Raw genomic sequence first — 26,744 nt, forward strand, 5'->3', positions numbered from 1 at the left:
TTTATGGTATCCTTATTATCCACCTGTACAGTAGGTGGTGGAATGCACATTTAATTGTTGCAAACGCCATTATACCAAAGAAGAAGACTTTTGTCGATGGGCAATTCCAAAGCGGAAGTGGACCATTGAGACTGGAGAGAGAAAAAGGAGGGAGGGGAGAGGAAACGTTGCATGCTGAAGAGCGGGAGGTTGGGTTGACTCGACCCATACATTTCACATTTATTTTGCAGATGGTTGTTAAAGTTAGAACAACATATAAGCTATATCGTAGTTTATTGACTGAAAACAAGGAGTTGATTTTGTCCGGGTGAGTTGCTAGCCAGCTAGTAGCTAACTAGCGCCCGCCCCGACCGCAGCATCCGCACCGAAGCACTACGTTAGCAAGCCATCATTGGTCTCACACGCACATCGGAGCCGTGCAGCCTCCGTGCGCGAGGGAATATTCTGGTTATATTGGCAACAATTAACCATCATCAGAGACCTCCAGGTAAGTGGGTAGGGTACTGGCGGTTTCACGGATTGACTGACCATTGTCCGATGGGCGTGCCTTGTGTGTTGCTCGGGAGAGAGAACAGCGACAGTCCGCAGTGATTACTGGTGCTTACTTGGTCGTCTGGCTTGGGCCGTGAAAATGCCACGATTTCATAATTCAAACTCAATTTAAGCTTTCCGAATTGCTAGCACTTAGCAACAACTCATGATTGTAAAGTTATTATCAGTAGTCGATTCATATTGTTGTGCTCAATTCCAGCCCTTTGGCTTCATATAAGGTGTTGTCATTACATACTCGCATCCTGGCCTGCCTGTCTGTGTGGGGCCTCCCTAGTGAGCAGGCGCTGTTATCTCCACCTCCATCAGCACTCGCTCTGTGCACATCAGGGGGACTGAAAGCCAGTCGCTAGCCTCATCAACTGTCTGACAATTAACCTACCAGATTACATTATTCTTCAGGGCATATTACAGGACATGGCTATTATTTTAATTGTGTGTGTGATTTAACTCCTCCTCTGTGTCTCTGATAGGATGAGTGGTGATGAGATTAACCCCGCAGCAGTGGCCCAGGCAGTAGAGGACGTACAGGGAGACGACCGCTGGATGTCCCAGGTTAGTCTACCTTACTGCTAGCCTTGGATTTTGGATTCTTAGTTCTATTACACATAAGAGTTATTGGACGAAGGCCTCTTCTGTACGGGGGAGTTTTTTAAAGAGCCCTACGCTTGGTCTGAACATTAACACATCGCTTGCGGTATGGTTTTGGAAATATAAGGACCGTATCTTTCATATCCCCAAGAAATAATTTTCAAAAAACAGAAGGTTAAATTGATACACACCTTTTTTATAGGGTTATTGTTCCCACATGGCCATATTTCCATGTTGCTGTGCTAGATTACGGAAGACTGGGTGGACTATTGTGCTAATTTTCTATCTGCGTCTCGAACACCTGTGTGTAAACCAGAAGACGGATGCCGCAAACATAATGCTGGGGAATATGGCCATAATGCTGGGGGATATGGCCATAATGCTGGGGATATGGCCATAATGCTGGGGAATATGGCCATAATGCTGGGGAATATGGCCATAATGCTGGGGAATATGGCCATAATGCTGGGAATATGGCCATAATGCTGGGGAATATGGCCATAATGCTGGGGAATATGGCCATAATGCTGGGGGATATGGCCATAATGCTGGGGGATATTTCAACTTTAAAAAAATATATATATATATATATATATGGCCGATTTCATGAGATGCAGTATCTTGTTTTTTTTCTAATAAGCTTTGTTGCAGTTCATTTCAAACAGTCAGGAATAATCTAATGAATTCTGTGCTTGTAAAATTATATATATGCTAAATATAAGCCTTCCACAACAATAAGACTCGCTAATGATGTAATCATTTGTTTAACCAGGCTTTCAAGTCTATAAAAAATGTATTTAATTTTTTTTACACATTTAACCAGAGCTATGCACATCCACTAACGATACTTAACAAAAATATAAATTCAACAATTTCAAAGATTTTACTGAGTTACAGTTCATATAAGCCAATCAGTCAAATGAAATAAATTCATTAGGCCCTAATCTACAGATTTCACATAACTGGGAATACAGATATGCATCTGTTGGACACAGATAGAATACCTTAAAAGGTAGAGGTGTGGATCAGAACCAGTCAGTATCTGGTGTGACCACCATTAGCCTCATGCAGTGAGACCCATCTCACATAGAGTTGATCAGGCTGTTGATTGTGGCCTGTGGAATGTTGTCCCACTCCTCTTCAATGGCTGTGCGAAGTTGCTGAATATTGGCGGGACACGCTGTCGTATACGTCCATCCCGAGAATCTCAAACATGTTCGATGTGTGGCATGTCTGGTGAGTATGCAGGCCATTAAAGAATTGCTACATTTTCAGCTTCCAGAATTGAATGGCATGACAATGTGCATCAGGATATCATCACGATATCTCTGTGCATTCAAATTGCCATTGATACAATGCTATTGTGTTCATTGTTCATAGCTTATGCCTGCCCATACCATAACGCCACCATGTGGCACTCTGTTCACAACGTCGACATCAGCAAACCATTTACCCACACGGTACCATACATGTGGTCTGCAGTTGTGAGGCTGGTTGAAGGTAGTGCCATATGTTTGGGCTCTTTTTAAAAAATTTCAGCTCATGAAACATGGGACCAACACTACATGTTGTGTTTTATATTTTTGTTCAGTGTATTTAAAGTCTAGACAACTTGGATCTATTTGCTTGCTAATGAGGCAAAACAGTTGAACTGTTATGTATACACCTTCCTGTCCGTCTCCAACTGAACGGCATGCTGGCCTGTCCACAGATGTTGAAGTCAAATGGGCTACCCGGATAAGAAGATGCCCAGGTCTCAGAATGAGAACGAGTTGCCAATTCCTGATATAAATGAGTCTTTATGCTCATTGCACAGTTCTAAATCGGACTAGACAGCTAGCACTTAAGTCTAACGTTCTGCTAGTGGTACCGCAATGCCACGTGCAACAGAAACCGACCATTCATTTTCCACAATCATGTTCATTGATACTCATTTTGGTAGGGTCTGCTGTGTTCTGTATTTTGGGTATCGTTAGAACGGTTTAGTTCTCCTTTATTACAGTAAAATCATGTCTTAAGTGTTTCGGTGTCCATATGACCCATTCTGTTGGACCAATCCTCAAATGCAAATATTGAGTTTAAACTGCTTTTTGGCAGAGAAGAGTAAGTTATCTTTCATTGTTGTGAGTGGGAGGGGCTTGGTGTCTGTGTGAGGGGCTTGGTGTCTGTGTGAGATGGAAGGTACACAGTGGGAGGGGAAATTATTCTGATTTGATATGAAAGTAGAGAGATTTCTGTTTCTAGAATTACCGCAATTGAGAATTGTTTCACGTTTACATTTACATTTACATTTAAGTCATTTAGCAGACGCTCTTATCCAGAGCGACTTACAAATTGGTGCATACACCTTATGACAACCAGTGGAACAGCCACTTGCATCTAAATCTTGTTGGGGGAGAAGGATTACCTACCCTTACTTACCCTATCCTAGGTATTCCTTGAAGAGGTGGGGTTTCAGGTGTCTCCGGAAGGTGGTGATTGACTCCGCTGTCCTGGCGTCGTGAGGGAGTTTGTTCCACCATTGGGGGCCAGAGCAGCGAACAGTTTTGACTGGGCTGAGCGGGAACTGTACTTCCTCAGTGGTAGGGAGGCGAGCAGGCCAGAGGTGGATGAACGCAGTGCCCTTGTTTGGGTGTAGGGCCTGATCAGAGCCTGGAGGTACTGAGGTGCCGTTCCCCTCACAGCTCCGTGGCGAGCACCATGGTCTTGTAGCGGATGCGAGCTTCAACTGGAAGCCAGTGGAGAGAGCGGAGGAGCGGGGTGACGTGAGAGAACTTGGGAAGGTTGAACACCAGACGGGCTGCGGCGTTCTGGATGAGTTGTAGGGGTTTAATGGCACAGGCAGGGAGCCCAGCCAACAGCGAGTTGCAGTAATCAAGACGGGAGATGACAAGTGCCTGGATTAGGACCTGCGCCGCTTCCTGTGTGAGGCAGGGTCGTACTCTGCGGATGTTGTAGAGCATGAACCTACAGGAACGGGACACCGCCTTGATGTTAGTTGAGAACGTCAGGGTGTTGTCCAGGATCACGCCAAGGTTCTTAGCGCTCTGGGAGGAGGACACAATGGAGTTGTCAACCGTGATGGCGAGATCATGGAACGGGCAGTCCTTCCCGGGAGGAAGAGGAGCTCCGTCTTGCTGAGGTTCAGCTTGAGGTGGTGATCCGTCATCCACACTGATATGTCTGCCAGACATGCAGAGATGCGATTCGCCACCTGGTCATCAGAAGGGGGAAAGGAGAAGATTAATTGTGTGTCGTCTGCATAGCAATGATAGGAGAGACCATGTGAGGTTATGACAGATAGCCAAAAACTCTATCAGAGAACGGTTGATTGTCAATGAGAATGAATTCCATTATCTTGGCTTTAATGGATTATGCCTTTGAGTTGCCTCGCTGAAATTGTCTTACTCTTTCAAATGACTGCTCAATGTTGGCAGTTTTAGCTAATATCAGCCCATTCTGATATGTTAACCAATTTATATTGTGCTTCCCTAATTTGTATAGTTATTGTTGGGCATAAGACTAAAAATACCAGCAAATCAACTCCAAGAGATAAACATTTTGTAAATCTGTTCCAAATGATTCCCACGCATAATAGATACTGTATGTGATCATATACAACAATGGAATGAATGTTTTAATTCAGATATTATATCTGTTTGGGCCTCTTGCAGTCGGTCCGGCCCCCCGACCATCCCCTCAAAATAATGTTTTTCCCCACAGCTGAATCTACTTGATGATCCCTAGCATAGAGGAAACCTAACATGGCTGAATCTACTTGATGATCCCTAGCATAGAGGAAACCTAACATGGCTTAATCTACTTGATGATCCCTAGCATAGAGGATACCTAACATGGCTGAATCTACTTGATGATCCCTAGCATAGAGGAAACCTAACATGGCTGAATCTACTTGATGATCCCTAGCATAGAGGATACCTAACATGGCTGAATCTACTTGATGATCCCTAGCATAGAGGATACCTAACATGGCTGAATCTACTTGATGATCCCTAGCATAGAGGAAACCTAACATGGCTGAATCTACTTGATGATCCCTAGCATAGAGGAAACCTAACATGGCTGAATCTACTTGATGATCCCTAGCATAGAGGATACCTAACATGGCTGAATCTACTTGATGATCCCTAGCATAGAGGAAACCTAACATGGCTGAATCTACTTGATGATCCCTAGCATAGAGGATACCTAACATGGCTGAATCTACTTGATGATCCCTAGCATAGAGGAAACCTAACATGGCTGAATCTACTTGATGATCCCTAGCATAGAGGATACCTAACATGGCTGAATCTACTTGATGATCCCTAGCATAGAGGAAACCTAACATGGCTGAATCTACTTGATGATCCCTAGCATAGAGGAAACCTAACATGGCTGAATCTACTTGATGATCCCTAGCATAGAGGATACCTAACATGGCTGAATCTACTTGATGATCCCTAGCATAGAGGATACCTAACATGGCTGAATCTACTTGATGATCCCTAGCATAGAGGAAACCTAACATGGCTGAATCTACTTGATGATCCCTAGCATAGAGGATACCTAACATGGCTGAATCTACTTGATGATCCCTAGCATAGAGGAAACCTAACATGGCTGAATCTACTTGATGATCCCTAGCATAGAGGAAACCTAACATGGCTGAATCTACTTGATGATCCCTAGCATAGAGGAAACCTAACATGGCTGAATCTACTTGATGATCCCTAGCATAGAGGAAACCTAACATGGCTGAATCTACTTGATGATCCCTAGCATAGAGGATACCTAACATGGCTGAATCTACTTGATGATCCCTAGCATAGAGGAAACCTAACATGGCTGAATCTACTTGATGATCCCTAGCATAGAGGAAACCTAACATGGCTGAATCTACTTGATGATCCCTAGCATAGATGATACCTAACATGGCTGAATCTACTTGATGATCCCTAGCATAGAGGAAACCTAACATGGCTGAATCTACTTGATGATCCCTAGCATAGAGGAAACCTAACATGGCTGAATCTACTTGATGATCCCTAGCATAGATGATACCTAACATGGCTGAATCTACTTGATGATCCCTAGCATAGAGGAAACCTAACATGGCTGAATCTACTTGATGATCCCTAGCATAGAGGATACCTAACATGGCTGAATCTACTTGATGATCCCTAGCATAGAGGATACCTAACATGGCTGAATCTACTTGATGATCCCTAGCATAGAGGATACCTAACATGGCTGAATCTACTTGATGATCCCTAGCATAGAGGAAACCTAACATGGCTTAATCTACTTGATGATCCCTAGCATAGAGGAAACCTAACATGGCTGAAACAAGAGTCATGACCCTCCTATGTTCATCTCTATCTCCACCATTGTGTAACATTATCTTGTTGTGTAGTAGTGTCTGCCTGGTGATGATGACATGTGTTTGTGCAGCACACACGGTTTGTTCAGGAGTGTAAGGACGCGGAGCCGGAGGTGCTGTTTATAGGAGACTCCATGGTGCAGCTAATGCAGCAGTACGAGGTGAGGGAGGACAGCTGCCTGTGTATACATACTGTGTTATGTCACTTAGAATCCTGTGTGTGTTGACCTCAGTGCATGTGTTAGTTTTTCTTTGTGCTATGACCCTGGTGTTTTTCATAACAACAACTAAGTCCAAACATTGTTAAAATAAAATAAACAAAAACAGTACCAGTCAAAGTTTGGACACTTACTCATTCAAGGGTTTTCCTTTATTTTTTACTATTTTCTACATTGTAGAATAATAGTGAAGACGTCAAATCTATGAAATAACACATGGAATCATGTAGTAACCAAAAAAGTGTTAAACAAATCAAAAATATATATATTTGAGATTTTTCAAAGTAGCCACCCTTTGCCTTGAGAGCTTTGCACACTCTTGGTATTCTCTCAACCAGCTTCATTAGGTAGTCACCTGGAATGCATTTAAATTAACTGGTGTGCCTTGTTAATTTGTGGAATTTCTTTCCTTAATGCATTTGAGACAATCAGTTGTGTTGTGACAAGTTAGCCTTATTTGGTAAAAGACCAAGTCCATATTATGGCGATAATCTGGAACATTTCAAGATTCTTCAAGTGCAGTCACAAAAGCCATCAAGCGATATAATGAAACTGGCTCTCATGAGGACCGCCACAGGAAAGGAACACCCAAAGTTACCTCTGCTGCAGAGGAGAAGTTCATTAGAGTTAACTACACCTTGGATTGCAGCCCAAATAAATGCTTCAGAGTTGAAGTAACCGACACATCTCAACATCAACTATTCAAAGGAGACTGCATGAATCAGGCCTTGATGGTCGAATTGCTGCAAATGAATCACGACTAAAGGACACCAATAAGAAGATACTTGCTTGGGTCAAGAAACACGAGCAATGGACATTAGACCGGTGGTAAACTGTCCTTTGGTCTGTTGAGTCCAAATTTGAGGTTTTTAGTTCCAACTGCCGTGTCTTTGTGAGATGCAGATTAGGTGAACGGATGATCTCCACACGTGTGGTTCCCATCGTGAAGCATGGAGGAGGAGGTGTGATGGTGCTCTACTGGTGACACTAGTGATTTATTTAGAATTCAAGACCCACTTAACCAGCATGGCTACAACAGCATTCTGCAGCGATACGCCATCCCATCTGGTTTTCACTTACTGGGACTATAATTTGTTTTCCCACAGGAGAATGACTCAACACACCTCTCGGCTGTGTACAGGCTATTTGACCAAGAAGGAAAATAATGGAGGGCAGCATCGGATGACCTGACCATAACCCAATTGAGATGGTTTGGAATCAGTGCTGAGTATATTTCTGACTGTTGGAAAAGCATTCCATGTGAAGCTGGTTGAGAGAATGCCAGGAGTGTGCAAAGCTGTCATAAATGCAAAGGGTGGCTACTTTGAAGAATCTAAAATATATTTGGATTTGTTCAACACTTAAACGTTTTTTTTATTTTTTATTACAACATAATTACATGTGTTAGTTCATAGTTTTGATGTCTTCACTATTATTCTACAATGTAGAAAATATAAAAAATAAAGAAAAACCCTTGAACCAGGTGTCAACCCCCCCCCCCCACACACACACAAAGGTGTACTTTTCCATGACCCAGGAGTTCTCCATGCTCCTCTGTGCATATCACAGGACCGCATCAGTCCGGAGAGGCCTTGAGCTATTGGGAATACACATTTCTGAAGTTCGTTTAAATAATTACACCTCTCATACACAAAGGGCTTAAACCGAACACTACATTCAGTCTTTAAGGACATATGAAAACAATCTATTCATACTAAAGATTATAATTCTATGAAATTGTAATGTACAATCAACTCAAATGACTAGAAACAGATCAGGCATGTAGAAATAATGGACCTATTTTTTTATAGTCTTTTGAGAACTAACAATCACCATAATAAAAGCTACATGGGGAGAATTGAACATTCCCAAAATATTGAATTTAGTAGTATTGATTTTATGTTTTAGCAAAAAGAACACCATAGACATAGCAAAACTGCAACATTTTGGGGCCTCCAGAGTGGTGCAGTGGTCGAATCGTGCATCGCAGTGCTAGTTGTGCCACTAGAGATCCTGGTTCAAGGCCAGGCTCTGTCGCAGCCGGCCACGACCGGGAGACCCATGAGGCGGCTCACAATTGGCCCAGGGTCGTCCGGGTTAGGGTAGGGTTTGTCCGGCAGGGATGTCCTTGTCCCATCGCGCTCTAGCGACTCCTGTGGCGGGCTGGGCGCATGCACGCTGACACGGTTGCCAGGTGTACAGTGTTTCCTCTGACACATTGGTGCGACTGGCTTCCTGGTTAAGTGGGCATTGTGTCAAGAAGCAGTGCGGCTTGGTTGAGTCGTGTTTCAGAGGACGCACGGCTCTCGACTTTCGCCTCTCTGGAGTCCGTTCAGGAGTTGCTGCGACGAGACAAGACTAACTACCAATTTGGATGCCATGAAATTGGGAAGAATAAGGTCAAATGTGAGCTCTATGGCAAAATGTGTAGAATTGCGAGAAATTCACTTTTAAAACTGCAAACATTGCCAGGATGGGGGCTTCTAAAATGTTCTCTAAAATTCAGACTGGCTGACCAAACCTATAGCCTAAGCTCCTTTTTGTTCCAGAATAAAAAACCCTGTGTGTGTCCACAGATCTGGCGGGAGCTTTTCTCTCCACTGCACGCGCTCAACTTTGGAATCGGGGGAGACACCACCTGTAATGTGCTGTGGAGGCTGCAGAATGGAGAACTGGACAACATCAGGCCCAAGGTGAGATTCAACTGGGCCAGCACAGGCCCTGAGAGGGAAAAGGGCACAGCACAGGGGGACAGTTTTGTTCCTGTAATGCATTTCATCCAGATCAGAACACCTAATCAATACCTCATTGGTCCCCTCCAGGTGACGGTGGTATGGGTAGGAACCAACAATCACGAGCACTCAGCTGAGCAAGTTGCAGGGGGAATCCTTGCAATTGCACAGCTGCTCACCTCCCGTCTTCCAAAGACTAAGGTTGTTGTTCTGGTAAGTGAAGGTTTTAATTTTTTTTTTGTCTACAGTGTATCTGGAGTATAACATTTCAATCTCATGCAGTGTTTGCATTCAGAAAGTTTGCATTATCATCTCCGTGTCAATACTATATGAGCATGTGCAGTGGGGAGAACAAGTATTTGATACTTAGCCGATCCTGCAGGTTTTCCTACTTGCAATGCATGTAGAGGTCTGTAATTTTTTATCATAGGTACACTTCAACTGTGAGAGACGGAATCTAAAAAATCCAGAAAATCACATTGTATGATTTGTAAGTAATTAATTTGCATTTTATTGCATGACATAAGTATTTGATACATCAGAAAAGCAGAACTTAATATTTGGTACAGAAACCTTTGTTTGCAATTACAGAGATCATACGTTTCCTGTAGTTCTTGACCAGGTTTGCACACACTGCAGCAGGGATTTTGGCCCACTCCTCCATACAGACCTTCTCCAGATCCTTCAGGTTTCGGGGCTGTCGCTGGGCAATACGGACTTTCAGCTCCCTCCAAAGATGTTCTATTGGGTTCAGGTCTGGAGACTGGCTAGGCCAATCCAGGACCTTGAGATGCTTCTTACGGAGCCACTCCTTAGTTGCCCTGGCTGTGTGTTTCGGGTCGTTGTCATGCTGGAAGACCCAGCCACGACCCATCTTCAATGCTCTTACTGAGGGAAGGAGGTTGTTGGCCTAGATCTCGCGATACATGGCCCCATCCATCCTCCCCTCAATGCGGTGCAGTCGTCCTGTCCCCTTTGCAGAAAAGCATCCCCAAAGAATGATGTTTCCACCTCCATGCTTCACGGTTGGGATGGTATTCTTGGGGTTGTACTCATCCTTCTTCTTCCTCCAAACACGGCGAGTGGAGTTTAGACCAAAAATCTCTATTTTTGTCTCATCAGACCACATTACCTTCTCCCATTCCTCCTCTGGATCAACCAGATGGTCATTGGCAAACTTCAGACGGGCCTGGACATGCGCTGGCTTGAGCAGGGGGACCTTGCGTGCGCTGCAGGATTTTAATCCATGATGGCGTAGTGTGTTACTAATGGTTTTCTTTGAGACTGGTCCCAGCTCTCTTCAAGTCAGTGACCAGCTCCTGCCATGTAGTTCTGTGCTGATCCCTCACCTTCCTCATAATCATTGATGCCCCACGAGGTGAGATCTTGCATGGAGCAGACCGAGGGTGATTGACCATCATCTTGAACTTCTTCCATTTTCTAATAATTGCGCCAACAGTTGTTGCCTTCTCACCAAGCTGCAGCCCATCCCAGCCTTGTGCAGGTCTACAATTTTATCCCTGATGTCCTTACACAGTGCTCTGGTCTTGGCCATTGTGGAGAGGTTGGATTCTCTTTGATTGAGTGTGTGGACCGGTGTCTTTTATACAGGTAACGAGTTCAAACAGGTGCTGTTAATACAGGTAATGAGTGGAGAACAGGAGGCCTTCTTAAAGAAAAACTAACAGGTCTGTGAGAGCCGGAATTATTACTGGTTGGTAATATATGTCATGCAATAAAATGCAAATTAATTACTTAAAAATAATACAATGTGATTTTTCTGGATTTTTGTTTTAGATTCCGTCTCTCACAGTTGAAGTTGTACCTATGATAAAAAAATTACAGACCTCTACATGCTTTGTAAGTAGGAAACACTACTTGTTCGCCCCACTGTATATTAGAATCAGGCTTGGGCTCAATTCAAAAATTAATTGAGGATGCTTCATATATTTTAAATGTTTACTAGAGTTGAATCGAAGCAGGAAACAGGATACAGATATGCAATTTGAGTTTGAACTTAAGGAAATAACATCAAACATGTTATATAAATGCATATAAAATATTGTTGAAACAGTAGATTTTCAGGACAAACTCTTAAAATGAATGATCAAGGAAAACAAAATATATACACTACCGTTCAAAAGTTTGGTGTCACTTAGAAATGTCCTTGTTTTTGCAGGAAAAACACAAAAAAATTGGACATTGAAATACAGTGAAGACATTGTTACTGTTGTAAAGATTTAATGGAATATCTACATAGATGTACAGAGGCCCATTATCAGCAACCATCACTCCTGTGTTCCAATGTCAAGTTGTGTTAGCTAATCCAAGTTGATCATTTTAAAAGGCTAATTGATCATTAGAAAACCCTTTTGAAAGTATGTTAGCACAGCTGAAAACTGTTGTCCTGATTTTAAAGAAGCAATAAAATTGGCCTTTAGACTAGTTTTTTATCTTGGCTATCAGCATTTGTGGGTTCGATTACAGGCTCAAAATAGCCAAAAACAAAGAACTTTCTTCTGCTACTCGTCAGTCTATTCTTCTTCTGAGAAATGAAGGCTATTCCATGAGAGAAATTGCCAAGAAACTGAAAATCCTTCACAGAATAGTGCAAACTGATTCTGAATTGTGCCCAACCCTGATTTAGGATGTATGCATTTACAGATGTTTGTCCTTTTAGTAACTAACCTCTTCTGTCTGTAAATCTCAGGGTCTGTTGGCACGGGGTGACGGGCCCAACCCACTGCGGGAGAAGAATGCAGCGGTGAATGGCTTCCTGCGCTCCTGGCTGCCGCGGCTGGGCCAGGCCCAGTTCCTGGACGTGGGGGCGGGCTTTGTCCACTCTGACGGGACCATCTCCACACGGGACATGTTTGATTTCCTGCACCTGACGGCGGCGGGCTACCGGGCCATCGCCAAGCCCCTCAGTGACCTACTGCTGCAGATACTGGATGAGACGCCTGAAGAGAAGAGGGCCTCGCTGGTCTGAGGGCCACACCCCAGGGTCCACACAGCCAGGGACATGCTTCACTGACTCCCTCCTGTTGGGGAGTAGCTGGAAGTTTCCCCAAACCACTATTCCAGGGTCTGGTCCTAGATCTGTGGTTAGGGGCGACTTCTACCTGGAGTCTCTACTGGGAACAGGGGAGGGGGGGATAGTCAGGGGTGAGGCATGCTCCTGTCTGGGGAAGGGGTCAGATCAAGATATGTCACTCACATGAGGGGGCTGGGCCAAGCAGAGAGAATGGGCACTCATGTGAGTGGAACTGAAACTGCAGGAGGGAGAGTGCATGGGGATCATGTGCATGTGTGCGGGGTGACTGTGTAGAGAGTCGACAACTTCCAGAGGGATACACATACATGCTGTAGCAGCAACAGTAGCACTTGCGGTCAGAGAGATCTGATAGTGGGAGGATGGAGAGAGAGATGGGACATTTCTGAAGTACACCTGCACAAGCATTATAGAGGCCAATGGCACACATGCATAGACCCCCCCCCAAAAAAACACACACTGTAGTAGACTGTAAAATGTTGAGTTTTGCCATATGAAATGTAAAGTAGCTTCCTACTCGGTCACAGCTTAGCTGCACAGTAATAAGCACTCCGATGCGTTCTCTCTCAGAAATCAGTTTGAGTTGGCTCCGTTTGCCCCAACAGACTTTTTAAAAGCTCTAAATTACCATCTGAGGACCAACTGCGAAATATTCTCTCCTCCCCCTCTCTGCTTTGACACACACACACACACACACACACACACACAGCAGTGAAGTCAAAGCTATCTTCCCGTAATGGCCTTCTGCCATACACACACTGTCAGACACTGCCTCTCTTACACATAGAAAAAACTGTAACTAAAATCCTTGCACTTTCTCTCTCCTGCTCACTCTCGCCGCTCTTCATTTTTGTCCTTATTTTGTCTTGTTGTGTAGTATACAGAACCCCCACCCAGCCCTGGACACACTACCACCTGCCTCCTAACACATGACATTGTCGCAGGACGACTTAAACAGTAGCATCATGATAAAGCTATTGACACACAACATTGATTGAATTTACTAGTCTACTACACTAAAAACCAACCACAGGTCACATAGAGAATGTCATGTGTTTGACCTTTCAACCCTGTTTTGTTTCCTGGTGCAGTTGAACTGAAGTGGTTAGAGGTCCTCTTGCTGAGCATCGACTGCTCTCATGTTATAACAGTCTACACGTATTCTTCTTGCGCTATGTTGATCTACATTCTGTATACGCGTGTGTGAGTAAACCTTGAACATAGCTGGAGGTGAGAAGTGTGTATGTCACTTATGTTTGTCTGTGCATTGGTTGTATGACTGTTTAGAAATGGCCCATTTGTATATAATACATATATATGTGTGTGTGTGAAGCTTGGATAGATGGCCGTGTGTTGCGAATGTGGTAGTGTTTGTAAGAGAATGGCCATAAGTGAGCATCTGTATTTGGTGCAAACTGTGCACTATATCTGGCTTATTGTCACATGCTGAGAAGACGGCGCATTCCAATAAAGGACCATGGATGTATATCATTTGTGGTGTTGCTTCATTTCAGTTGTATTTAAGGTGTAAATGTGGGGGAAAGGTATTATATCATCAAGGTTTGTGATTAACAGATTAGTATCTGTGATTGTCACTGCATAATTAACTTGCAGGAGTCTCATTTAACCTCTAAAGGGAGCCCTTTTATGTGCACTCCAAGTGGGACAGACCTCTTACTGTCAATGGGACAGACACTGATGGCTTGTCTCAAGAAATGACTTCCTTTCCAAGGCTATTGGATAGGAAACGTCAAGTAAACGCTTGCACAGTTTATGGTAAAACTGTTACGCAGATAAATCTGGTAATTATCAGTGATATTGTGAGGGGGAGAAGAGGGTTGTCTTGCTGTTTTAAGAACTCTTGAATAAACCCCCTCCCTTATCCCTGGCTGACAATTCCGAGTTACCTGTTGGATATCTCTGCTGCTATGGTGTGGTGGTGGTTTGCACAATTTATGATGGAACCTGGCTCACAACAGAAATGGTAAAAATGAGAGGATAAAGGTAGTCAAATTGAAGAAATAAATGAAATAGCTTGTTGCCAAAACTATTATATTGGTGTCCATTAATGCACATCAGCAATAGAACGAGGATTCACTTTGACTAGAAGTTAATAGTACCATTCAGATTACTGCACCAATAGGAAGACACCATTTCTGTTTTACTGTAACTGATAAATTGCTATGGCTAACCTGGTACGTGGAAGTCAGTCTTATCACTCCTCTGTCCCCTCACCACTGAAAGAAGAGGGGAGGAAGGTTAATGAGATGCGGTTCATGGAGCATCATACAGTAGTCTGAGTTAAGACAGGGCGTCTAGGTTGGTCAATTTCTTCAACATGATCAGGTCTATATTATCAAACATACATTAGTAATGGAAACAGACTCTGTTGAAGTATTAAAATATTCATTTTAGTAATACAATTGTAGGCTATAGAGTACAGTTTAACAGTATGTGATAGTTCTCCCCAAGTTCTGCAAAATGTCTTAAGACATCCTGTAACTCATACAGCCTCCCCAATCCCCCTTACATAGCCTCCCCAATCCCCCTTACATAGCCTCCCCAATCCCCCTTACGTAGCCTCCCCAATCCCCCTTACGTAGCCTCCCCAATCCCCCTTACGTAGCCTCCCCAATCCCCCTTACGTAGCCTCCCCAATCCCCCTTACGTAGCCTCCCCAATCCCCTTTACGTAGCCTCCCCAATCCCCCTTACGTAGCCTCCCCAATCCCCCTTACGTAGCCTCCCCAATCCCCCTTACGTAGCCTCCCCAATCCCCCTTACGTAGCCTCCCCAATCCCCCTTATGTACAGTTTCCTGTGTGTATCAAGAATGGTCCACCACCCAAAGGACATCCAGCCAACTTCATTTTGGGAAGCATTTGAGTCAACATGGGCCAGCATCCCTGTGGAACGCGTTCAACACCTTGTAGAGTCCATGCCCCACGTATTGAGGCTGTTCTGAGGGCAAAGGGGGTGGGGGGGGGGGGGGGGGTGCAACTCAATATTAGGAAGGTGTTCCTAATGATTGGTATGCTAAAAAATAGAACAATGATATTCTTAATACAAATACAATTGCTCAGAGAATGAGATTTTGTTAGATTGTTTAGATTTTTAAAAATTAATCAGTCAATAGGATTGGATCCCCTGTTTTCAATACTCCAGCACCCTCACCTTGCGAGGATTACGACACTGAGCCTTTTTCTAAAATGCTAAACAAAATCTCTTTATCTGGGCAATTGTACTAAAATAAAATAATAATTTCCATTTATTTTATAGAATACAATATAGCTCAGTATTTGTAATATTAATTTCATATGTTTTTTTTTGTTTATCTTTATCAAGAGATCCAATAATTCCAGTCCCCACTGTATGAACTTATCAACAGTGGCCCCTGGAAAAAAATATTGTGTGCACACTGGCCAGCTATTCGATTAGGCTGTCAAGAGAGACTACCATGAACTGAAATGGCAAAGAATGAATGTGCCAACTGAATGTATGCCGGTACTCATCAACCCACCAGAAAGAAAACCCATATATCCCAGAGAGGTTATGGGGACGTATAGCTAGCTGTATGCAATATCTTATCTGCTACAGTAGAACTGTATTATCACACACTCCTAGTCTATGACTGCACACACACACGCATTGTCTGAGGCATCGTCAATGACTGGACATGCACGCATGCACGCACATCCGGATGCTCTCGCTTTTTTTGTGACATGGCGTTAACGTATACCTTCACTGTTAACAAGGCGACAGTCCATCTCCTCCTCCACATTTACTGGATTGGTTGAACAGTGCAGAAGAGAATCTCACCCAAAGCGTTTTCTCTCGTCAGGAACAGAAAGAAGAAACGCAGCTCAGGCATTTATTTTACGCCTTAGGGTTTTAGAGGCAATGATCGAATGGCCCTATGATGGCTTTATGGGTCACACATAGTAGCCAGAAAGATTAAAAGGCCACAGTGGAAAGATAGCCACAAGTGGCTACTTCTGGTCTCATTGTCAATAGGATGATGCAAATATCAAATTATATGGCAAGTTTCCTATCCACATACATAACCATTTACATGTACTTACTAAACATGTTGTATATGGATCTAACAAATGTTCTTTATGATGACTGGTGTGATGTTCAACATTGGGGCATATAGGGATATTGAATATATCCAGTTATATATGTAAAGTATGTCATTATTAATGTTTAAAATGTATGTACTTAGATTGCATGTGCCAGAAACACATTGTTGAAGTCTTTCCAGAAAAAGACTTTGACATTGAGATGACATTAGGTCAACCCAGTAACCCACGCATGTACATATAGGTGTTTGTCTGTTTGCTCATAAAAGTGTACTTTGTAATAAAACATCGCCCCCCTCCTCTTCCCTCTTAGTTTCTGACCCTTGGACATGCTCCTACAGTTGGACTGAGGGGCTGAGGTCCATGTCCAAGACAGCACACACACATCTGATCAGGGACCATACCCCCCAGGTAAGAGAAAACTAGCCTCGCTGGGACACTCATAGGGAGGTATGGGGCTTATGGGAAGCATGGGAGACAGACAACATAGGAGAAAAGGAATCAAATATGAGGAATTGAAGGACCAATATTAGACAGATGAAAGTTGCTGAAAGACATCAGATATTATTTTTGAACTTCGGTTCTTGGAAAGAAATGTGTTAGAATTTGAAATATGGATCAAATGCATAAAAAGCAACTTGCTTTTGTACTCTGAAGTTTGAGTTTGAATGTTTGGTAGAGTTAAATTGTTTTTGGTTGTGTGAAACATTGAAGGTTAAGTTGTTGCTTCTCACATGTTTTATCTGCCCCTCCCCTTCTCTCTCTCATTCTCAGCCCTTCACCATGAAGTTTGTCGCTCTTGTTGGCAGTAGGTCAATATGAGCTCTAATGTTATATAACATAGTACAGTCTTGTGTGGAGGCCTCAGGACTATAGCTAAAGCCTGGGTCTGTCATGTGGTTGTTCGCCCACCAGGCTCCCAGGCCTTGCTCCACTTGTTAACTTTCACCAGATTATTCTGCCTTAATATTCCCTTTCCAACAACCCCTCATCCTTCTTTCCATCATAGCAATGTATTGCACTGGTCTCTCCCTCATTTTACCCTCCACCTCTCTGTCCACCCCCTCTCCTCATCTCCCCCAGGATGAAGCTGTCCGAGAGCTTCGACAAGCTGCACGAGTATACCCAGACTGCTTCCACTTCCAATCAGGTGTGTGAAAAGGTGATGGCTGATGTTGAGAATCTCCGCACCAAGCTGAAGCCCAAGAGTGAGGAGCTGCAGCAGGTCCTCCAGAAGCATGTTGAGATGTACCGCGAGAAGCTAGAGCCCATCTTCCAGGAGTACGTCTTCAAGAACCGTGAGGAGCTGGTCAATTAGATGTATGTTGAGGTGTACCGCGAGAAGCTAGAGCCCATCTTCCAGGAGTACGTCTTCAAGAACCGTGAGGAGCTGGTCAATTAGATGCATGTTGAGGTGTACCACGAGAAGCTAGAGCCCATCTTCCAGGAGTACGTCTTCAAGAACCGTGAGGAGCTGGTCAATTAGATGTATGTTGAGGTGTACCGCGAGAAGCTAGAGCCCATCTTCCAGGAGTACGTCTTCAAGAACCGTGAGGAGCTGGTCAATTAGATGCATGTTGAGGTGTACCACGAGAAGCTAGAGCCCATCTTCCAGGAGTACGTCTTCAAGAACCGTGAGGAGCTGGTCAATTAGATGCGCGCCAAGGTTGAGGTGACCAAGTCAAAGCTGTTCCCCATGGTTGAGATAGTCCGCACCAAGCTGATGTAACTGATGTGAAACGGCTAGCTTAGTAGCGTTTCAATCGGTGACGCCACTTGCTCTGAGACCTTGAAGTAGTAGTTCCCCTTGCTCTGCAAGGGCCGCGGCTTTTGTGGAGCGATGGGTAACGATGCTTCGTGAGTGACTGTTGTTGATGTGTGCAGAGGGTCCCTGGTTCGCGCCCGTGTATGGGCGAGGGGACAGTCTAAAGTTATACTGTTACACTGACCAATCGTCTGGAGGAGTGGAGGAATCTGGCCACCCCCTACGCTGAAGAGTACAGGGATCAGCTTGTGAAGTCTGTCGGTGAGGGAGGTGTCCCTACACACCGCTGACCTCCAGAGCGAGCTGGAGCCCTACTTCGAGGACCTGAAGAGCAGGTTCATGACCTTCTATGATATCGTCGCCACAGCCATGAAGGCATAAAAACCTCAGATCCTGGTCAGACACACACTCCTCACAACAAGAAGTGCCGAGACTCGCACACACTGTAGATTGTCTCCACGTAGTGGCCACCTTCACAGTGTGATTCCATCCACATGGCCCGTGTCATGCTTGGTGAAAGAAACTTGGTGTACCTGATAAAATATGGTCCTTGGATCTCTCCTCCAGACATCTTGTCAACGAAATACAAAAAGGTCTCCAATATACTGGTGTAATGGTTTTATTTTATCGTTCTATTACATCACATATGTTAATTAAACAAGTCCAAATAGTTATTGCTATTTCCCTTCCACTGAAGTATTTCCTGCTCATTCAAGCAAGTTAAGTTCAATGAGTCATAATTCATGTGACTTTTAGTAAGGCACTTATTAACACAACACTTTAGTGTATTTTTAGACATAGAAAAAAACATTTTACACAGAATCATGGAAGTTAGAAACATTATAAAACATAGAAAATGCTTGGTAGTTAGAAATAACATGCACGTAACAGTTGATATAATTATGTCAGGGGGTATCAGAGGTATATTTGACAAGAAACACACTGCTTGTTCAAACGGGCATACATGACAAACATGATATCCCTATGGGTTAAATCAGGAATGTTTAAAAAAAAAGTGAGAAAATAAAGTTCTGGTCAGTGCCAGATTATCACTGCAGTTGTTTTAACAAGATGTACTAAATGATTTACATAAAGTCAAGTCTAGATATAGGGATGAATAATATCAATGACTTGTGTCACATAGGTGAATAGTAATAAGTCACCATGACTGCTCTGTGTAGGTGAGAATCATATTCCACCATCTCCCACTTCAGTTCTGTGAAGCTGACCAGAACGTTATCAGTGTTCCTCTTTCCCTTCATGTCTTCTGTTGTGTTCTCTGTTCGGTCTGATCGGCTACTCCTCTCACTTTGCTGGACAGAAGGGACAGGCATTGTACTTGCTCGACTGCAGCCATACACTGATGCACTGAAACACAGACAGAGGCAAATCATCAGCTTTCCATCAGCTAAAAGTGCCTCAGTAGTTTAAGAATGTAGAGTCAGGGTTATAGCAATGTAAAAAGGAAGCATCATCTTATTGTGCCTAGTATTGTGTACAATATGAGGAAGTCTTAGGGTAGGCCTCGCCTCCTCATCAACACTGTAGTTTGCAGTAATACACGTATTTTTTTAAGTGTAGGACTTACATCCTTATGTACAGTGTGTGCACAGCTCATGGGGTGCTGGCTGTCTGCTTCCAAGTGTTTCTGGCACATCAAGCACAGCTTACGATTACTGACAGCGACAGGCTGGCGAGAGACAAGCAGTACATCAATAGGCAAACACACAAGGGTTATGTACATCTCGTCACCCAAGTCTAAAATTCTCAAACTATGGTTGTTAGTGCCCTCTGCAGGTTGGTAAGTGGTTTGTACCTGTGGGGGCCTGGTCTGGAAGACCTGGGTCACTGCAGGTCTCTGAGGGGGATGTGTGGGTCTCTGGATGGGTCCTGGAGGGCGCTGGATTGGGTCTGGGTAGCCAGGAACGCCCCTGTCTGCAGAGGGAGGCCTGATAGGCCCTGGTGCCTTTGGAGGATAAGGGTTAGGTTTAGACCAGCGATTAATAACTGGATTCAGCCGCGGGCCAATTTTTTTGTTGTGCGGGTAGGTAGGGGCGCCGGACCATAATTGTAAATCATTTGTGACTGCAGATTGACTGCAAGAAGCCCAAACATATATAATATTTGAATTAAAACATTCATTTCAAACCTTGCTTACATTTGTATATGATCACATAAGCAAAATGCACCCCCCCAAAAAAAAAAAAAAAACAGTATTGTGTGGAGGCCTGTTGGGGAACCCTGGTTTAGACTGTGTTGGTGTGTGCACGAACGTGTGTGCGTCTCAGTGTTAATGACTGTCCTACCGGTTTCTCATTTTGTGCCAGTCTCTGTGCCACCTGCTTTGTGACGTCATCAATAGACATGCCAGCCATGGTGCCCCGAGAATTCTTAATCTGCTGCAGAACTGACATAAGCTGGGTTCTGGAGGGAGAGAAATTGGTGTGAGAGAGTGCATTCTGGAGAGAGAAGTGCATTGTCCAGCCACACTCCCCTTCTTTGACTGTGCCATCCCCGCGGTCTCTGTCTCGGCAATGGATTAGTTCACAGAGATGGGCGCGAATAAGACAGGTGTCTCGTGTGCCATAAAATAATATATATATATATATGCTACTGGTCAACTAAAAAACATCTTGGTCGACGAACAGCCTATCGATCAAACAATCGACCAGTCAAATAATTGAGGTCAGCCCTAGTCCCTACACATTGCAATGGAGCAAAAACAATCAGCGTTGTGTGATAATGTAGGAACATTTTTATAGTTGCTGCCATTTCGTAGCCACTAGCCAGAGTCCATGAAAAAACAATGTAACTCCCCATTTGAGTTGATGATCTGCGTTTTAACCACAGTCCCTACTAACTGCTTCTTCGCTTCTCAACGATCATGCATCAAATCAAATGTATATAGCCCTTCTTACATCAGCTGATATCTCAAAGTGCTGTACAGAAACCCAGCCTAAAACCCCAAACAATGCAGGTGTAGAATCACGTACCCATCGGTTCCACCTCTGGGCTGCCGAACGTTCTAGGCAACCCGCGCATGTGTATCCGGACCGGAAACCAGTCTGACAATGGGTTCGTTTAGCGTTGCGCAAAACACTATTATTCTTAACTACCGCTTTAGACTGCCTACGATGTCTGATGAATATCTTCATAGTTATGCTGCCTTATCGTAGCGAGAGTTGCTGAAAAAAGAACTAGCCAATGTTTGCAATGATAATAAGACAATCACTATTTGTTACTGCCTGTATGTCTTGCTTTTGTTTGATATGCTTGCCTAAATATACAACAGACAAACAAGTTTGTACGAACATGTCGCTCATGTATTCTGCATACAACATGGTAGCTGCATGTAGCCTAACACACCTCCTGAAAAAATAACCTGAAATCAAGCAGAAGCAGAGTGTGCATCACGGCGAGTCAGGTTACAGCCACGGCGAGTCAGGTTACAGCCACGGCGAGTCAGGTTACAGCCACGGCGAGTCAGGTTACAGCCACGGCGAGTCAGGTTACAGCCACGGCGAGTCAGGTTACAGCCACGGCGAGACAGGTTACAGCCACGGCGAGACAGGTTACAGCCACGGCGAGTCAGGTTACAGCCACGGCGAGTCAGGTTACAGCCACGGCGAGTCAGGTTACAGCCACGGCGAGTCAGGTTACAGCCACGGCGAGTCAGGTTACAGCCACGGCGAGTCAGGTTACAGCCACGGCGAGTCAGGTTACAGCCACGGCGAGTCAGGTTACAGCCACGGCGAGTCAGGTTACAGCCACGGCGAGTCAGGTTACAGCCACGGCAAGTCAGGTTACAGCCACGGCGAGTCAGGTTACAGCCACGGCGAGTCAGGTTACAGCCACGGCAAGTCAGGTTCCGGAAAAACTGGAACCGCAGCCACTCCGTATTGATTATAGTCGGCAAGATCTTTTACTGACCAGTACATTCAGAGTAAGTGACAGACTTTGATCTCACCTGTTGCACTGTGGAAATCTGTCTCCCAGTCTCTTCAGCAGATTGTCCAGTTTGCCAGCAGCGGGGGGGTTATTGGAGGGCAGGGACTGGGCGGAGGCCATGGTAGTGGTGGACTGGGAGACAGGTGGGGCGGCTGGGTGTTGGGCTAGAGCAGAGGGAGTGGAGGAGGGGGCAGGTGGGGGGGTTACTCTGGCTGGGGCTGTGAAAGCAGCACGGTGGTGCTGCTGGGATGTGAAGGTCATCCCCATGGCTTTAGGAGGGCCCATCTGGAAATGGTGAAAAGGGGGGCGGGGTGCATATCATCAGACTCATCAACAAGTCCACCTGGCATTGACTGTCTTCGTCAGAATCAATTGGACACACACCATGGGAACCTGGGGTAAGGGTGGTAATGTGATTCCAGGGAGGCTTTCCATTGGTTGGCCCTGTTGCAGCAAGTGAAGGTAATCCTTGAACTGATTCTGGGAGAGAGAAAGAGAAGATGAGAGGGGACAGTCAATAAAGTCCCCTAGTTGTCTAGGGGCAGTTCAACCCCCTAGTGGAGTTCTTAACGCAGTCTAGTCGCTCTCTTGTCCTTCACCTGTAGTCCCGCCAAACTGCTGTGAACCACAGCCACATTATTCTCCCACTCCAGCCTGTGGTGCATGTGCTGCTGTTGGGAGGAGTCTAACCTGCAGACAGAGGGAACACAACCAATCACTGAAGCACAGCCTTTATGGGAGAAGTTACAATATACAGACGATATCCAGATTTGGTCATAAGGTCATGCTCAGTACAGTACCCAAGTGTGTTTATGTATTGGTCAGCCTCTTTCAGCCAGTCGTCCACCTCAGACATGGTCACATCTCTCTGCATTTCCAGAGCCGCAATCTGTTGAACATAAATCAGAATACAAATCAGTGTTAATCACTGATTGTCTTTAAATCCAACTCCATGGAGACAAGTGTGGATAGGTGAATGAGAGTGAACGTTCAGGGTCATAGGGTTGTGATGGTTGACTTAATAAATATGTACAGACTGACCTCCTCCTGTAGAGCTCTCTGTGTGGTCTCCTCTGACTCCTCCTGTAGACGCTCCATCTCAGTGTTCAGGTCTGCTAGCTCCCGCTCCCACATCAGCCTGGAGATGATGACAGTAGGTGTATTGTATCGCAAAATAATGTGGACTAGTATGTGGTGTCTATAGTTATGTTATACGTGTAGGGGTAGGACTGTGGCTTAGTGTCTTACTTCTCCTGGTTCTGCTCCTCTATCAGCAAAGCCAGCTTCCTGGTGGTCTCCTCCAGCTCCTGAGACAGTCTGGTAAAGGGACAAACAGAGGAACATGGCTGACAGGACATAATGTCACAATTCTGTCTTTTATCACCTTCTCACTTTCTCTCCTTTACCTGTTCCTCTCCTCCTCCATTTTGCTTTTCTCCATGCTGAGCTCCTGCTTCTTGACCGCAAAGTTCTTGCGGGTGGTCTTGCAGCAGTTCAGCCGAAGCTTCACATGCAGGGACTCAATTTTGTCCAGCAGCGCCTAAAAATATTAATGTTGTCACTCACAGGTTATAAGCCCAAAGACATAATGACACAATTAGGCTTATACAGTGCTCCCGGAAAGTGTTCAGACTGCTTTACTTTTTCCACATTGTCTTACGTTACAGCCTTATTCTACAATGGATTGTTTTATCCCCTAATCAATCTACACACAATACCCCATAATAACAAAGCAAAAACAGTTTAAATGTTTGTACATTTATATAAAAAAAAAACAGCTGAAATATCACATTTACATAAGTATTCAGACCCTTTACTCAGTACTTTGTTGAAGCACCATTGGCAACGATTACAGCCTCTAGTCTTCTTGGCTATGACGCTACAAGCTTGGCATACCTGTATTTAGGGAGTTTCTCCCATTCTTCTCTGCAGATCCTATCAAGCTCTGTCAGGTTGGATGGGGAGCATCGTTGCACAGCTATTTTCAGGTCTCTCCAGAGCTGTTCAACCGGGTTCATGTCCGGGCTCTGGCTGGGACACTCAAAGACATTGAGACTTGTCCCGAAGCCACTCCTGTGTTGTCTTGTTGGAAGGTGAATCTTCACCCCAGTCTGAGGTCCTGATGCTGAACAACAGTCTTGGTTTCATCAGACCAGAGCATCTTGTCTCTTATGATCTGAGATTCTTTAGGTGCCTTTTGGCAAACTCCAAGCGGGCTGTCATGGCTTTCATCTAGCCACTCTACCATAAAGCCCGATTGGTGGAGAGCTGCAGAGATGGTTGTCATTCTGGAAGGTTCTCCCATCTCCACAGAGAAACTCTGGAGCTCTGTAGAGTGACCATTGGGTCACGATTTCTCATTTTTGCTGGACGGCCAGCTCCAGGAAGCGTCTTGGTGGTTCCAAACTTCTTCCATTTAAGAATGATGGAGGCCACTGTGTTCTTGGGGATCTTCAATGCTGCAGACCTTTTTTGGTACCATTCCCCAGATCTGTTCTTTGACACAATCCTGTCTCGGATCTCAACAGATAATTCCTTCGACCTCATGGCTTGGTTTTTGCTCTGACATGCACTGTCAACTGTGGGACTTTATATAGACAGGTGTGTGCCTTTCCAAATCATGTCCAATCAATTTAATTTACCACAGGTGGACTCCAACCAAGTTGTAGAAACATCTCAATGATGATCAATGGAAACAGAATGCACCTGTGCTAAATTTTGAGTGTCATAGCAAATGGTCTGAATATTTATGTAAATAAGGTATCTGTTTTTAAAAATGTTAATACATTTGCAAACATTTCTGAAAACCTGTTATTGCTTTGTCATTATAAGGTACTGTGTGTAAATCGATCATTTGTATTTATTTAATACATTTTAGAATGAGGCTGTAACACAAAATGTGGAAAAAGTCAAGGGGTACTTTCCGAATGCACTGTATGTAGCCTACAGTACAGAGACGTGTGGATAGACCTGCTGCTGGTGGACCCCCTCATCCTTCTTCTGCACCAGACTGTCTACTTGGCTGCCATGATCAGCCTCATCCTCCTCCTGGTGCTTCATCAGCTCCTCATACTGCATGGCCAGGTGGGTGCTGTACTCATCCACTGACCGCTGCAGAGAGAGAGAGAGAGAGAGTGAGGGAGAGAGAGGGTTGAGAAAAATAGGAAGGGAGGAAAGATAGGAAAAAGAGAGTGAGGGAGGGTGGAAAGAGGAGAAAGAGACAGGAGAAATGTAAGGAGAGAGAGTCAAAATGAAAAAGGTTGTCAACGTCAGTGACACACAGATAGAAGTTGTGTGTGTTACCACAATAATTGCCCCAGGTATGCACCCAGAGTGAATACATTACCATCAGTGACTCCCAATCCAGATCGGTGTTAACATCTTTGTCTGCTGTCCAGGCGTCTGTCTGCAAGATACCAAACACTTAGGATTACTTGCTGTCACATATGCTTCACTTTCGTAAATTACTGCTGTCCTATACCAACGTAAACTACCTGAACGCCTTGCCCCTCCTGCTTCTTCTTGTGAGTGACATGCTGTCCATCTCCCGAGGCCAGCTTGTCCAGCTCCCCTACAGATTCCGAGGTGTAGCCAGGCTCGGACCATGGGTTGGACTGGTTGGACCAGGGGTTGTATTGCTGCTCAGGGTTTCCCGTGGCGGAGGTTTCGCTGGGAGACAGAGCTAGGGTAAATATTTGGTGAGGTACTCTGCTCTTGATATACCAGTATGTCATCACCCACTCCTCATAAGCAACTACCCCTACGATAACAGTCACCGCACTTACCGCGCCATGTCCTCCTCCAGCGCCAATCCCCAGTCGATGTCGTCCATCGTTTGCTAGCTAGCTAGTTAGTTAGTTTCTTCGACGACAAATTAAAATTAAACAGCGGTAAGCTTGTTAGGAAACTGAAACTTAAATGACAACGTACATCTTAGTAGTCATCAAAAACGGCCAATTCATATTTTGAATGGTTTGTTTCCTCATCCCACGTTGAAAAATTATAAACATTGCACGTTTGATGACGTGCACTTCCGGGTAAACACACGCAGATCATTGCTACGCTTGCGCAAGCGCCGTCCAAATTAGTTTATTCATAATGTTTGACATTCTTGTGATTCATGTTGTCCAGAGAGAGGTGAGTTTGTTGTGAAGGTATGCAAACATGGTATGGTTGGTAGACAAATAATGTAGCTTCAAATGATGTAAATTGGAATTCCTACATGACCACTACAGAAGTGTCATAGTAAAAGTGTTAGGCCTACATGTGAAAATGTCATGGGATGCATTTACTGTATTTATTGGTAGTTGGTAGACCACTGATGGAATCCATATCCTGGGCCCTGTTTCAGAAAGCAGGTTTAACAAACTCTGAGTTTTAAACCTGAACTCCGGGTTGACTAACTCTGAGCTGTCAAACTTAAAAT

At 44.5% G+C, this 26,744-nt stretch overlaps 4 protein-coding genes and 1 long non-coding RNA gene across 60 annotated transcripts; 3 read left to right on the top strand and 2 right to left on the bottom strand.

Moving 5' to 3' along the window:
* The first annotated feature begins 110 nt into the window (after positions 1-110).
* Positions 111-14,011, top strand: LOC118390212 (platelet-activating factor acetylhydrolase IB subunit alpha2-like). 2 transcript variants are annotated; one of them, XM_052457150.1, is made up of 6 exons: positions 113-487; positions 1,023-1,104; positions 6,595-6,684; positions 9,318-9,434; positions 9,564-9,686; positions 12,184-14,011. In XM_052457150.1, the coding sequence occupies exons 2-6, from the start codon at positions 1,024-1,026 to the stop codon at positions 12,460-12,462; spliced, it is 690 nt and encodes a 229-aa protein (XP_052313110.1). In that variant the 5' UTR covers positions 113-487; position 1,023; the 3' UTR covers positions 12,463-14,011. The 2 variants fall into 2 exon arrangements, with proteins under 2 accessions (XP_052313111.1, XP_052313110.1); XM_052457151.1 differs by lacking the exon at positions 6,595-6,684 and having other exon boundaries at positions 111-487.
* LOC127906179 (uncharacterized) lies at positions 4,439-6,587 on the bottom strand. Of its 50 annotated transcripts, none has more exons than XR_008060563.1 (6): positions 6,340-6,587; positions 5,890-6,024; positions 5,575-5,709; positions 5,395-5,484; positions 5,080-5,259; positions 4,439-4,944 (listed from the first exon to the last, which is right to left on the bottom strand). XR_008060563.1 is itself a non-coding variant. In XM_052457144.1 (5 exons), the coding sequence occupies exons 1-5, from the start codon at positions 6,434-6,436 to the stop codon at positions 4,790-4,792; spliced, it is 927 nt and encodes a 308-aa protein (XP_052313104.1). In that variant the 5' UTR covers positions 6,437-6,587; the 3' UTR covers positions 4,439-4,789. The 50 variants fall into 50 exon arrangements, 44 of the variants coding, with proteins under 44 accessions (XP_052313104.1, XP_052313099.1, XP_052313103.1 ...); XR_008060561.1 differs by having other exon boundaries at positions 5,305-5,439; positions 5,530-5,709; XR_008060560.1 differs by having other exon boundaries at positions 5,080-5,124; positions 5,215-5,304; positions 5,350-5,709.
* A 2,742-nt stretch (positions 14,012-16,753) lies between the features above and the next one.
* On the top strand, positions 16,754-18,887 carry LOC118390778 (apolipoprotein A-I-like). The gene is made up of 5 exons (XM_035781487.1): positions 16,754-16,839; positions 16,947-17,016; positions 17,380-17,393; positions 17,689-17,890; positions 18,641-18,887. Exons 1-5 carry the CDS (start codon positions 16,754-16,756, stop codon positions 18,749-18,751), a joined length of 483 nt encoding a protein of 160 aa, XP_035637380.1. The 3' UTR covers positions 18,752-18,887.
* Positions 18,888-18,973: 86 nt separating this feature from the next.
* LOC118390213 (RING finger protein 214-like) lies at positions 18,974-26,365 on the bottom strand. Its single transcript, XM_035780553.2, has 15 exons — positions 26,104-26,365; positions 25,813-25,987; positions 25,665-25,724; positions 25,289-25,429; positions 23,725-23,858; positions 23,567-23,635; positions 23,360-23,456; positions 23,119-23,207; positions 22,918-23,008; positions 22,703-22,798; positions 22,338-22,603; positions 20,677-20,794; positions 20,187-20,336; positions 19,959-20,060; positions 18,974-19,738 (listed from the first exon to the last, which is right to left on the bottom strand). Exons 1-15 carry the CDS (start codon positions 26,148-26,150, stop codon positions 19,676-19,678), a joined length of 1,698 nt encoding a protein of 565 aa, XP_035636446.1. The 5' UTR covers positions 26,151-26,365; the 3' UTR covers positions 18,974-19,675.
* Positions 21,766-22,371, top strand: LOC127906181 (uncharacterized). 6 transcript variants are annotated; one of them, XR_008060565.1, is made up of 3 exons: positions 21,766-21,899; positions 21,942-22,151; positions 22,236-22,371. It is a non-coding gene; the product is annotated as an uncharacterized LOC127906181 (long non-coding RNA). The 6 variants fall into 6 exon arrangements; XR_008060567.1 differs by having other exon boundaries at positions 21,942-22,130; XR_008060568.1 differs by having other exon boundaries at positions 21,942-22,109.
* Positions 26,366-26,744: the final 379 nt, after the last annotated feature.

Source organism: Oncorhynchus keta, chromosome 11, assembly GCF_023373465.1.
Source record: "Oncorhynchus keta strain PuntledgeMale-10-30-2019 chromosome 11, Oket_V2, whole genome shotgun sequence".
Taxonomy (NCBI): Eukaryota; Metazoa; Chordata; class Actinopteri; order Salmoniformes; family Salmonidae; genus Oncorhynchus; species Oncorhynchus keta.